Source organism: Sciurus vulgaris, assembly GCF_902686455.1.
Source record: "Sciurus vulgaris genome assembly, chromosome: 10".
Taxonomy (NCBI): Eukaryota; Metazoa; Chordata; class Mammalia; order Rodentia; family Sciuridae; genus Sciurus; species Sciurus vulgaris.
Genome location: NC_136470.1, coordinates 100,325,719 through 100,339,320, shown reverse-complemented (window position 1 = coordinate 100,339,320; position 13,602 = coordinate 100,325,719). Strand labels below are relative to the sequence as shown.

At 35.1% G+C, this 13,602-nt stretch overlaps 1 protein-coding gene and 1 long non-coding RNA gene across 2 annotated transcripts in view; one reads left to right on the top strand and one right to left on the bottom strand.

Annotated features, from left to right (window-relative positions):
- The window catches only part of LOC306670514, a 1,027,288-nt gene that overhangs the window by 253,030 nt on the left and 760,656 nt on the right, over positions 1-13,602 (bottom strand). The gene's annotated exons all lie outside the window — the stretch shown is intronic.
- Positions 1-13,602, top strand: part of ECT2 (epithelial cell transforming 2) — a 75,308-nt gene that overhangs the window by 14,738 nt on the left and 46,968 nt on the right. The window contains exon 13 of the mRNA XM_079155128.1: positions 5,287-5,420. Coding sequence (XP_079011254.1) covers positions 5,287-5,420 — 134 coding nt within the window. The remainder of the gene's footprint in view (positions 1-5,286; positions 5,421-13,602) is intronic.

The following is a 13,602-nucleotide window of genomic DNA, read 5'->3' as shown; positions in this document are numbered from 1 at the left end:
TTCTATTCCTAGTCTTTTTTGATTGTTTTAATAGTTGTAGATGGACACAACACCTTTATTTTATTTATTTATGAGGTGCTGAGGATTGAACCCAGGGCCTCACATGCACAAGAGAAGCACTTTACCACTGAGCTACAACCCCAGCCCCCCATTCCTAGTCTTTCAAGGAACCTCCATATTGATTTCCATAGTGGTTGTATTATTTACCCACCAACAGTATGTAAGTGTTCCTTTCCCCCTACATTCTCTCCAATATTTATTATTATTTTTATTTTTGATAACTGCCATTCCAACAGGAATGAGATGAAATTTCAGTGTAGTTTTGATTTCCCTGATTGCTAAAGGTGTTGGACATTTTTTCATTTATTTGCCATTTGTATTCTTTTAAAAAAATATCTGTTTAGAGCTGGAAAATGGTAAATGCCTGTAATCCCAGAAACTTGGGAGGCTGAGGCAGGAGGGTTACAAATTCGAGGCCAGCCTTGGCAATTTAGTGAGACCCTATCTCAAAATAAAAAATGAAATGGACTAGGAGTTTAGCTCAGTGGTAATACCCTTGAGTTCAATCCCCAGTTTAAAAAGAAAAGAAAGTATAAGTTTAATTCATTTGCTTATTTATTGATTGAGTTTTTCTGGTGTTAAGACTTGACTTAATATACTCTGAATATTAATCCTGTCAGAAGTAGCTGGTAAATATTTTCTCCCATTCTAGCAGTTCCCTCTCCATGCTCTTATTTCCTTTGCTGAGCAGAACCTTTTTTATTTGATGCCATGCTATTTATTAAGTCTTTGTATTATTTTCTGAGCTCTATAGGTCCTATTGCGGAGGCTGTTGCCTGCACCTGTGTGTTGGAGTGTTGATCCTATGTTTTCTTCTAGCAGTAGTAAAGTTTCTGGTCTATTTCCTGAGTTGAGTTGATTTTTGTGCTAGATGAGAGGAAGTGGGATCTAGTTTCATTCTTCTACATATGGATTTCCAGTTTTCCCAGTACCATTCATGAAAAAATTTGTCTTTTTTGTAATGTATGTTTTTGGTGCCTTTGTCAAGGATGAGAATACTGTGTGGGTCTGTCTCTGTCTTCTGTTCCATTGGTCTATGTCTGTTTTTATGTCAGTACCATGCAGCATTAGTTACTACAGCTCTGTAGTATAATTTGAAATTGCTTTGTATTGTAGATTTTTTATTTTTTTGGGTACCAAAGATTGAACCAAGAAATACTTTACCATTGAGCTACATCCCCAACCCTGTTTTTTTTTTTTGGAGACAAGTTCTGTTGAATTTGCTGGGGGGTCTGGCCAAGTTGCTCAGGCTGACCTCCAACTTGCTATCCTCCTGCCTCAGCCCTATGAGATGCAGGGATTACAGGTGTGCACCATTGTACCTGGCCCAACAAGGAATTTTAGAAGCTGTTTGAGCAGTAGAATAGTTGAATAATTTGTAATAGGTTGTTCTGAGAAAGTTGGAAGGCAGTTGGGAAATATCCAGCCATGAAGTAATCTACTGTGATGACGTGGGTCATGAGACAGGGCACTGAATCAGGGTAGGTGGTGGTTGAAAAGTGTGAAGCCCTGGGAGAATACTGTTAGGAGTAATAAGAAGGGAACAGGGGAGATGAAAGTGAAGTATTGATTTAAATGAAACAAACATTGCTCTGGCATAAATAGGATGTTTATATTTTTTAGGACTATCATGCAGTTTTAAAGAAATCCAGATTATATTAAGGTAGAAATGTCTAGCAGGCATTTGGAAATGTTGTACCTGTTGCTTGGGATGAGGATTATGTTTAGATGTATAGCTGTAATCATAATGGACAAGGATATGGAGTGGTGAGTGCTGATCATAACAGACTATACTGAAATATATAGTTTAGGAGACAGGAGAAGAAAATGAACCATTAAAGAAGTTAATTTAAAAAGAAATAACTGTGGGTAAGTGGCAGAAAGATCAGTAGCAGGAAGGGAGCCGGGGGCTAGGAGGAGGGGTGGGGAAGAAGTTCTGGGTCTGGGGACTGAATTAAAACAAAATATATTCCATGCTTTTATAATTATGTCAAAATGGATTCTACTGTCAGGTATATTAAAAAGAACCAATTTACAAAAAAAGGAAACGGGCACGACAACCACACTAATATACTAGGTACTCAGTTTGTAGATCTCTGCCCGGACACCATATGATTAAATTAGATCAGCAGGTCTCCATTTCCCCACCCCTTGAAGTATCCTGTAATGGCAGAGGCTTATGTGTTTGGTCATTGTAGCCTGAAGTAATGTAAGGAAAGTGGGAAATTTCTTTGAAGTCTATTATCTTTGAAAAGCTTTCAGAGTTCTGTCACACACATGATTTGTTTTCATACAAAAATGTTTAAAAATATTCGTTATTGAGTAAAATTGATATGCTGGACATTATCTTGTTTTCTTCATGTCACATATTCTTTTGTTACATATTCCTCTTCTAATCAAAACACTTGCCATTAGGAGATTTTCTATATAATATTGAAGTATCCTAAACATTTTGAGAAAATATGTTTTAATCTTGTGTGAATTTTTTTCATTTTTCTTTCATCAAATACCTATAAAATATACAAATACATCTTCCCTCCACTATGTTGAACTGGATGTTTTATATTGAGATACTTTGAACTAACTGTTTTAGTCAGCTTTTTTGCTGCTGTGACTAAAAAGGATCTGACTAGCACAATTATAGAGGAAAAGTTTATTTGAGGGCTCACAGTTTTAGAAATCTTAGTCCATAGAAGGCCAGCTTCATTCCTCAGGGCTCTAGGTGAGGCTGAACATCATGGCAGAAGTGTGGCAGAGGGAAGCAACTTACATCATGATAAGGAAGCAGAGGGACTCCACCTGCCAGATACTAATATGTATATACACCCAAACCACGCCCCAATTCTCACCTCCTTCAGCCATACCCTATCACTTCAGTTACCACTTGGTTATCGAATTAATTCACTGATTGGATTAAGACTAACAACCCAATCATTTCTCCTATGAACCTTGTATTATCTCACATGTTAGCTTCTGGGGGACTTTTTTTTTTTTTATAAATTGGGAATTGAACTTGGGCACTTTACCACTGAGCCACATCCCCAGCTCTTTTTTATTTATATTTTAAAATTTTGAGATAGTGTCTTGCTAAGTTGCCTAGGGCCTTTCTAAATTGCTGAGGCTGGCTTTGAACTTGTGATCTCTGCTTTAGCTTCCTGAGTTGCTGGGATTATAGGCATGTGCCTCAACATCTGGCCATCACAAAGAATTTTTAATTAATTTTTTTTCTATTTTTTGTTGAGTGCTTCCTTCATAAGAAGTTTTACACTATTGTATGATCATAACAATAATTTTTTTTCTTTTTCTTTTTTTTTTTTTTTGCCATACTGGGGATTGAACCTAGTGCCTTATGCATCCTAGGAAAGCCTTCTACCACTAAGGAACATTCCCCAGCCAATTTAATTTATTTTTTTATTTCATTATCTTTATTTGTTCTAACTAGTTATACGTGACAGTAGAATGTACTTTGATACATCATACATAGATGGAGTATAATTCTCATTCTTCTGGTTGTACATGATATAGAATCCCACTGGTCATATAGCTATGTATGTACATAGGGCAGTAATGTTTGATTCATTGTGCATCCTTCCCACCCCCAAACTCCCTCCCCTCCCTCCACCTAATCTGAAGTAACTATTCTTCCCTAGTCCCCCCCTTATTGTGAATTAGCATCTGCATATCAGAGAAAACATTTGGCTTTTGTTTTTTTGGGATTGGTTTATTTTGCTTAGCATATTTACCGGCAAATGCCATGATTTCATTCTTCTTTAAGGCTAAGTAATATTTCATCATGCATATATGTATCACATTTTCTTTATCCCTCATCTGTTGAAGGGTACCTAGGTTGGTTCCATAGTTTAGCTATTGTGAGTTGAGCTGCTATAAACATCAATATGGCTGCATCATTGTAATATGCTGATTTTAAGTCCTTTAGGTATAACCAGGGATGAGATAGCTAGGTTGAATGGTGGTTCCATTTCAAGTTTTCTGAGGAATCTCCTTATCACTTTAATTTTTTAGTTTCACTAGAGACTGAACACAGGGGGCTCTACCATAGATCTATATCCCCAGTCCTTTTTATTTCTTATTTTGAGACAGATTTTTACTAAATTGCTGGGGCTGGCCTCAAACTTGTGCTCCTCCTACCTTCAGTTTTTTTAGTTGCAGGGATTACAGGCCTATGCTACTGTGCCTGGCATGCCTCCTTTTTTAAACATAAGCATTTTTATAAGTTGCTTCCCATTTTATTTTATTATTTTAACTTTATGAAGATTCTTAGGCCTTCTAAACAGAATTTCCAAGTGGAATTTTTTTGCCGTATTTGCTTTAACTTTCATTTAGTCAAAAATCTTTTCCTGCTTACACACACACACACACTTTTTTTTTATTGACACTGATGAAAAAATACTAGAAGAGTATTTTCATATTTTGAGAGTAAGTTTTAGATATGATGTGCTTTTAGCTCTCTCTATATTCATGCCTGTTTCCCAGAATTTGGGGGTTATTTCTTAAATGACCACATTATAATTATTGTAATGAGAAAATTAACTTTGATACCATGAACTACACTATAGACTCAAATTTCTGTTGTTGTCCCACTAGTATTTTGAGAGCTTTGGAGGTTCCAGCAGGAGAGCATAGCTACTCCTATACCTTTGACTGAAGATGGGTCCTCCTCTATTGGGGAAGGTTGTCCTCTTTGACTGAGTGTGCATCTTCCAGGAGGATACCTGTGGAGCAGTGAGGGAGGAAGGGAATACTCGTCTAGCCAGTCAGATCAGCCACATTAACACTTGCGATAACTGGGGTGACAAATGTCACATCCAGATCTCCCTTACATCCTGTCCCACTAATATCTGTTCTTTTAAGCAATACTAAACATTACAGTTCATTTTGTTGGTTTAGGATCTAATGCAGTATCATAGTTTAGTGTCTTTAGTTTTCTCTAATCTGGAACAGGTTCTTGTTTTTCTTTGTATTTAATGATCTTGACATTTTTGGAAGAGTATATGCCATTTATTAGTAGAATTTCAAGTTGGAATGAGTGGTATTTTTTACCATTATATTTTTCTGGCCTTATGACAAAATTTTATTTTAATGAAAATATATTTGGTGGTGGTATATTAATAAAAGTAGCACCTTCTCCCCTTTTGGTTAAATCCACAAAATGTTTGGTACTTAGCTCTGACTTCCATTAAATCTTTCTTCTTTTGTAACTTTCAGAAACACCGAAGTCTTGTAAGTCTTCTAAAAATTCCACTCCCATTCCTTCAAAGCAGTCAGCCAGGTGGCAAGTTGCAAAAGAGCTCTATCAAACTGAAAGTAATTATGTAAATATTTTGGCAACGATTATTCAAGTAAGTATGAGTTTGGTTGTAAAATGATTGCCAGTGTTCCTAGTGCTACATAATCTAGAAGAGTATTTTCTTACTTTTGTATTTTTGTGTTTTGTTTTTTGTTAAAAATACTGTTTCTTATAAAAAATTATATGTGCATATAATTTGAACACAGATGTTAAAAATGAAAATGTGTGATAAAACTGCTACTAGGGGATGCCATTACTCATCCAGAAACTGTACCATTTTTAGTAATGACCTTAAAGAAAGACCCAGAACCTTAGTTGGTGGTCTTAGAGAGGATAATGTTGATTTGGAACTATGTAGGTTTTGGTTGTCAACTAAAACAAGAGAGATACTCCAAAGAATAATGATATTTATTTGGGAATTACAGTGTTTTTTTGGGAATATGTAGGTTGTAGTATTCAAAGAGGTTGAGGCAAGGGAAATGTTTTGTGTGTGTGGTGCTGGGGATTGAACCCAGGATCTTGTGCATGCAAGGCAAACACTCTACCAACTGAGCTATATCCCTAACCCAAGGCAAGGGAAAGGTTTTAAAGATGAAAAATGCAGAGGATTATGTGAAATTTTTGAAATAATAATGCTTGTTCCTGATGGTTAATGAGAGTAGTCAGTTCAAGGTTGAACAAATAGTTGCTGGTCAAATGTCCTTGTGAAATACTTTCTGTATAACATTGTGGTGACCTCTTGGAAGTTATTGTTTTTGGCCATCTTTTGATTTTTTGCTATCATGCAATTATGCCCAAGAACCCTTCCTTTATAACCTCCTGGCTTTATTTAGTTTCCTTTGGTTAGAATTGACATAAGGGACTCCATTGTGATTCTGACAACTTTCACATATCTTCCACATTGTCAAGACACTGCATTTATATTTGGAAATGGTGCAAATTTTTTTGAACGTATGTGATTTAAATTATTGCTTTATTTAATATACTATATATGTGAAAAATATTGTCTAAACAGTAGCAATGAATCTTAATAATATTGATATCAGTAATTTTCTTAGTAATCATTTCATGTGACACATGAAATATGCAGTAGTTATTCTTAAGTAAAGGTTAACTTGTTGCTTACATATGTGCTTGTGTGTGTGTGTGTGTGTGTGTGTGTGTGTGTGTATTTTTATTTTATTTATTTTTTTTCTGGCACTGGGGACTGAACTCAGGCCCTTGCACATGGTAGGTAAGAGCTCTACCACTGAGCTGTATCCCCAGTCCTGCTTACTAATATTAAAATGTACTATGAAATTATTTCTGAAGAAAAACAATTTTAATGAATCCTTATAGGATAAGATTAAAGAAGATATTAATATAAACTGACATTCAGTGCTCTGAAAGACATAATACTAGAACATCATTTTGGCAACTGTAAAGAAAAGGAATAATAGTGGGGCATGGTGGCATATGCCTGTAATCCCAGTGACTTGGGAATCTGAAGCAGGAAGATCACAAGTTCACTACCAGCCTCAGCAACTTCGTGAGCCCTAAGCAACTTAGTGAGATCCTATCGCTAAATAAAAAATAAAAAGGGTTGGGGTTATGGTTCAGTAATTGAGCATCCCTGGGTTCAATCACTGGTAGTGAAAAAAGAGAAGTAATAAATTCGTTTTAGGTAGCAAAGGAGATAATTTTACATACTGTCAAGAAAATGAAGTTAAGGCCACCAGACTTATTGAGTAGACAATAATAGGGATTTTTTGATTTAAGTTTAGTTTTTAACAGAATTTGTTTCCTTAAGGCAAACTTTTTTTTTTTTTTTTTTAAGAGTAAGAATTGTTTATTGCATTGATTTACATGCCAAGGTGTTGCCTCCTAGGCAGAATAGCAAGGAAATCAAGGGATGAACAGTATATATAAGGTTTGGGGGCTAGAAATGAACACATTCATAGCTGGGCACAGTGGTGCATACCTGTAACCCCAACAATTTGGGAGGCTGATGCAGGAGGATCACAAGTTAGAGGACAGTCTCAGGTGGTATCGAATGCACGAGATTTACAAACCACCATGAATATTGAACCAAATTGAAAGGGAAAAAGGATTTTTTTTTTTAACAAATAACACTAAACACTATTTATTGACAGATACCAGATTGTATGATAAGAAATTTACATTTGTTAACTGTCATCTTCAAAATAATCTTTTTTTTTAAATTTATTTTTATTGTAAACAAATGGGATACATGTTTCTGTTTGAAGGCAAACTTTTACATTGTTGGTGGAATTGTAAATTAGCACAACCACTATGGAAATAAGTATGGAATGGAACCACCACATGACCTAGTTATATCACTTCTCAGTATTTATCCTAAGAAATAAAAGCCAGCATATGTACATTGATGCATGCATACCCGCGTTTACAGCAGCACAATTCACAATAGCCAAACTGTGGAACCAACTTAGGTGTCCATCAGCAGATGAATGGATAAAGAAAACGTGGTATGTATATGCACAGTTCAGCCATAAGAAAAATGAGATTATGTCATTTGCAGGAAAATGGATGGAACTTGAGAACATTATGTTAATGAAATAATCAAACTCAGAAGGTCATATGTTTTCTCTCATGTGGAAGTTATAGAGGAAAAAGGAAAAAAACAGTGGGGAGGATCTCATGAAAATCAAAGGGAGATCAGTGAAATAGAGGAAAGGGACCAGGGATCGGGAGGAGAGAAGGGAAAGGGGAAATACTGGGAAATAGTATTGGCCAAATTGTATTATTTTACTGTGTGCATCTATGAATATGTGACAACAGATTCCACTATTATGTACAATTGTAATGCACCCATGAAAAAATGAGGAAAAACCCCTGACTCCTTCAGATCTAATCTGATGGCCTTTAGTTGCTTGTACCATTGGTAAAATGCATGAATAAAAAATGAAAACTCTCTTCTTGGTCATAGAGAAGTTTGTTTTTTGTTTAGCAGTATTTAGTTAAGGTTTTATGAGGCTTTTTTCTGTTTAAACTTATTTTTAAGTCGGCTTTGCTTTTCTTTCTCAAGGGAATCATCATAATGAGCTTCTTGTATTTATAGTGTATAGTGTAAGTATTTATAGTGAAACAAAATGTGGTTGAGTTACAGAAAATTTCTTTAGCATATACTATTCACATACTTTGGTAGCCATTATTACCTTGAAATGTAAATCCTTTTAGGCTGTGGTAAAAGGCACTGAAATTTCAGAATTCTAATTTTCTTATCAATTAAATAAATTCACTAAAACTCCTTTTTAAAAATCCCATGAAATTATTAGACTGGAGACAAGTTTCATACTACTTTGCTTAGTATAAACTCATCAAAGGTTTTATTTAAACCTAAATTCATGATGATATTCTCTCTAAACTTTGTTTTAGGAGTGTTTTCTTTTGTGGATTTATATTTGGAATAAATTAGTTTCAGCATAGCTATTCAAACTAAATGAATATCCAGAAAATCTATATAATCCTTGGTTGACTATTTATATAACCTATTGCACCAGGTGTTAAAGAGGATTTCTCTTTTAAAGGAAGTTAGAATGAAAGACGAGATAGAACCTAATTGTTACCATGTAGAAGGTTATGAATATCATAAAGATTATAAACATTATAAGGGAGGTTTAGTTATGCTATTAGATTTGTAGGGTGAGAGTTTCACTACTCTTCCAGCTTAGGGAAGGTGTTAGTCTTGAATTACATCAGAAAAGCAACATAAAGAAGGTAACAGTTAAAGTAAATATTAAACTACAATTATGATTGGTACATGCAAAGAGTATGGGTAGGAAGTCAGTTTGAGATTGGGTAAACAGACCAGATGATGGAAAAGATATATCATTCAAGGCAGGGTAGCTCATGGATACAGAAAAAATTGAGATAAGATGGTCTTTGTCAGATTTGAGACGATCTTTGAATAGTGTGTTCATCCACAAGCTGTAGGAAAATTTATAATGTAAAGGGGAATAATAATGTCATCTGACTTACATTTCAGAAAGATAATTTAGTTCATGTAGAAGAAGATTTTGAAGAGAATAGACTGAGGTGATAGAGACTAGTTTGGAGACTATTTTAACTGTCTTCATGAGAGATTTTGAGATGCTGAACTTCTTAGGATAGAGTCAGTAAAAATGAAGAGGATATGTTTCAGAAATATTTGGAAAGGTAGAATCAATAGTTTTTAACTATTTTAATTTTTTGGTACTGGGGATTGAACCCAGGGGTACTCTTAACACAGAACTATATTCCCAACCCTTTTTAATTTTTATTTCAAGACAGGGTCTCACTAAATTTCTGAGGCTGCCCTCAAACTTGTGATCCTCCTGTCTCAGCCATGTAAGTCACTAGGATTATGGGCATGTACCAACATGCCTGGCTATCTACCTCATTTTATATCGGGGATTAAAGCAAACAGCATATTTTAAGACTACTGAGAGATTTTAATGAAAAGTGATGTATTTTGGTTATCTGAATATTTTTAGTACTTTGAATGAAATGATGTCTAGAAGGAGAAATGCTTATAAATTATTGCAAGTATCTCTGAAACCTCTATTGTGTTTTTTTTTCCCATCCGATTCCTTTCTCTCTGATCAATCATTATCTGAAATTTTGTGCTTATAGATCCCTTGTAGACCTATCATAAATGTGTAAGAATACAAGTTTTATGATCATTTTTATATTTTTAAAGGAAATTACTTTTTTTTTTTTTTTTTTTACAAATAGAAGTGTTCTTGAAATTCATCTTTGTCAGTGCATTTAGCTGTAATTCTTTTTATTTTTCAGTACTGGGGATTAAATCCAGGGGTGCTTTACTACTGAACTATATGTCTAGTCTTTTTTTTTTTTTTTTTTTTTAAACTCTAACTTTGTTAATTTATAATTTTTATGTGGTGCTGCTGAGGATGGAATCCGGTGCCTCACATGTGCTAGGCAAGCACTTTGCCCCTGAGCTACAGCCCTAGTCCTTCAGTTCTTTTTTACTTTATATTTTTCATTTTGAGATAGGGTTTCTCTAAGTTTTTGAGAGTCTCCTTAAGTTGCTGAGGCTGGCCTTGAACTTGGTGACTCTTGTGCCTCCCAAATTGCTGGGATTATAGGCATATACATCATTACTCAGCATAATTAATTCTTTTCCTTTGTGATTATACCCATTTATTTAATTCTGTTGTTATAATGGACATATGGGTTATTTTAAGTTTTAGGCTTCTTGTTTTCTGTTTCTTTTAATTATTTTTAGCAGTGCTATTGTGAATATTCATATGTAAACATGTCTCCTTGAAAACATTCTGGATAAAAAGCCTGGAATTGCTGAGCCATAGGCTGTGCAATTTTCCTATTTACTGGAATTTGGTGGTAGATTGGAAAGTAGGTTTTGTATTAGTCTTCTGTGCCTACTACAGCTTTTGTAGGTGAAACTTTACTTTCATCAGATTAGGCAAATGTTCTTGAGGGCAAAAGTTGGCTGTAGTACTTAACTTTCTGTTTTCACTTAGATTTTAACTTTTGAAGGCACCTCAGTTTCTTGTGAGCTTACTGATATATTTGGTTTTTCTTTCTTCAACATTTTTATTTGGTTTTTGTAGGCACGATTCACCACGCTCGTAAATGAAAAGCTTGATTATATGTATGTGGGTGTGGATGTGTATTTTGGAGTTTATGGGTTTGCATTGTAAGTCAAGAATCAATTGTGTGTATAATAAAATAATATATGCATAAGAAAAACAAGGGAGGATTATTACTGTTTTAGGGGACTGGATGTATAGTTCAGTGTAGAGTACATGCTTAGCATGCAGAGGCCCTTATTTCTACCCCAGCACACAAATAGTAACAAATTTGTTACTATCTTTTTAAGAATCCCTAAAATTCTGCTATAGTCTGCTATCTCTAAATCACACATCCCCCACACACCTTCCATTTCTGTTTGTAGGGTGAACCCTACCTTCAAAGTATGGTTACATTAAAAATACATTTAAATCACCTAACCTACCAGACATCGTAGCTTAGCAACACAATACACTATAGTGTATATTGCTAGCCTAGGAAAATAACAAATTTAAAATTCAGAATATGATTTCTACTAAATGCATGTCACTTTCATAGCATCATAAAGTCAAAATCATAAGTCAGGAACTGTACTTTTCATGTCATTGGTTTCTGTTAGTGATATCACAGTTTTCATTTTTTTTTGTATTTTTTTATTGATTCTTTTTAGTTATACATGGCAGTAGAATCCATTTTTGACAAGACGATAAAAGCATGAAATATATTTTTTTCTAATTCAGTCCCTAGTACCTCCCGTTCCCCTCCACTATCCCCATCTCTTGCTCCCTTTCCTCTAGTCTACTAATCTTTCTGCCATTTACCCTAGTTTTTTATTTTTTTAATTAATTTCTTGGGGATGGTAAGATTCACTGTGGTGTATTCATATATGTATATAGGAAAGTTATGTCAGCTTCCTTCCATTGTCTTTCCTTTTCCCATCCCTCCTCCCTTCCCTTTGTCTACTACACTCAATTTCTATTCTTTATTTTAATCCCTCCCCCACTTTATTGTGAATTAAATTCTACATATCAAAGAAAATATTAAACTTTTGGCTTTTGGGGACTAGCTTATTTCACTTAGCATGATCCATCCATTTACTGGCAAGTGTCTTAAAGTCGTTCTTTATGGTTAAGTAATTTTCCATTGTGTATATAGCACATTTTCTTTATCCATTCATCTGTTGAAGGTCACCTAAGTTGGCTCCATAGCTTAGCTATTGTGCATTGGGTTGCTACAAACATTGATGTGGCTGTGTCACTGTAGTGTACTGATTTTAATTCCTCTGGATGTATAACAAGGAGTGGGATAACTGGGTCACATGGTGGTTCCATTCCAAGTTTTCTGAGGAATTTCTGTACTGCTTTTCAGAGTGGTCGTACCAATTTGCCATCCCACCACAATGTATGAGTGTACCCTTTTCCCCACATCTTTGCCAACATTTATTGTTATTTCTGTTTGTGGTAATTGCCATTCTGACTGGAGTGAGATGAAATCTCAGTGTCCTTTTAAAAACGGGAACAAGACAGGGATGTCCTCTTTCACCACTTCTATTCAACATTGTCCTCGAAACTCTAGCCAGAGCAATCAGGCAGACTAAAGAAATTAAAGAGATACGAATAGGAAAAGAGGAACGTAAGCTGTCACTATTTGCTGATGACATGATTCTATATTTAGAGGATCCAAAAAACTACTCCAGAAAACTTCTAGACCTCGTCAATGAATTCAGCAAAATAGCAGGCTATAAAATCAACACACATAAATCTAAAGCATTTTTATACGCAAACGACGAAACAGGTGAAAGGGAAATGAGGAAAACAACTCCATTTGCAATAGCCTCAAAAAAAAAAAAAATAAAATACTTGGGAATCAATCTAACTGAAGAGGTAAAAGATCTCTACAATGAAAACTACAAAACATAGAAGAAAGAAATTGAGGAAGACCTTAGAAGATGGAAAGATCTCCCATGTTCTTGGATAGGCAGAATTAATATTGTCAAAGTGGCCATACTACCAAAAGTGCTATACAGATTCAATGCAATTCCAATTAAAATCCCAGTGATGTACCTTACAGAAATAGATCAAGCAATCATGAAATTCATGTGGAAGAATAAGAAACCCAGAATAGCTAAAGCAATCCTTAGCAGGAAGAATGAAACCGGGTATCACAATACCAGAACTTCAACTATACTACAAAGCAATAGTAACAAAAATGGCATGGTATTGGCACCAAAATAGACAGGTAGATCAATGGTACAAAATAGAGGACACGGACACAAACCCAAATAAATACAATTTTCTCATACTAGACAAAGGTGCCAAAAATATGCAATGGAGAAAAGATAGTGTCTTCAACAAATGGTGCTGGGAAAACTGGAAATCCACGTGCAACAGAATGACACTAAACCCCTATCTCTCACCCTGCACAAAAATCAACTCACAATGGATCAAGGACCTTGAAATCAGACCAGAGACCCTGCATCTTACAGAAGAAAAAGTAGGTCCAAATCTTCAACTTTTTGGCTTAGGATCAGACTTCCTTAACAGGACTCCCATAGCCCAAGAAATAAAAGCAAGAATCAACAACTGGGATAGATTCAAACTAAATAGCTTTCTCTCAGCAAAGGAAACTGTCAGTAATGTGAAGAGAGAGCCTACAGAGTGGGAGAATATCTTTGCCACTCA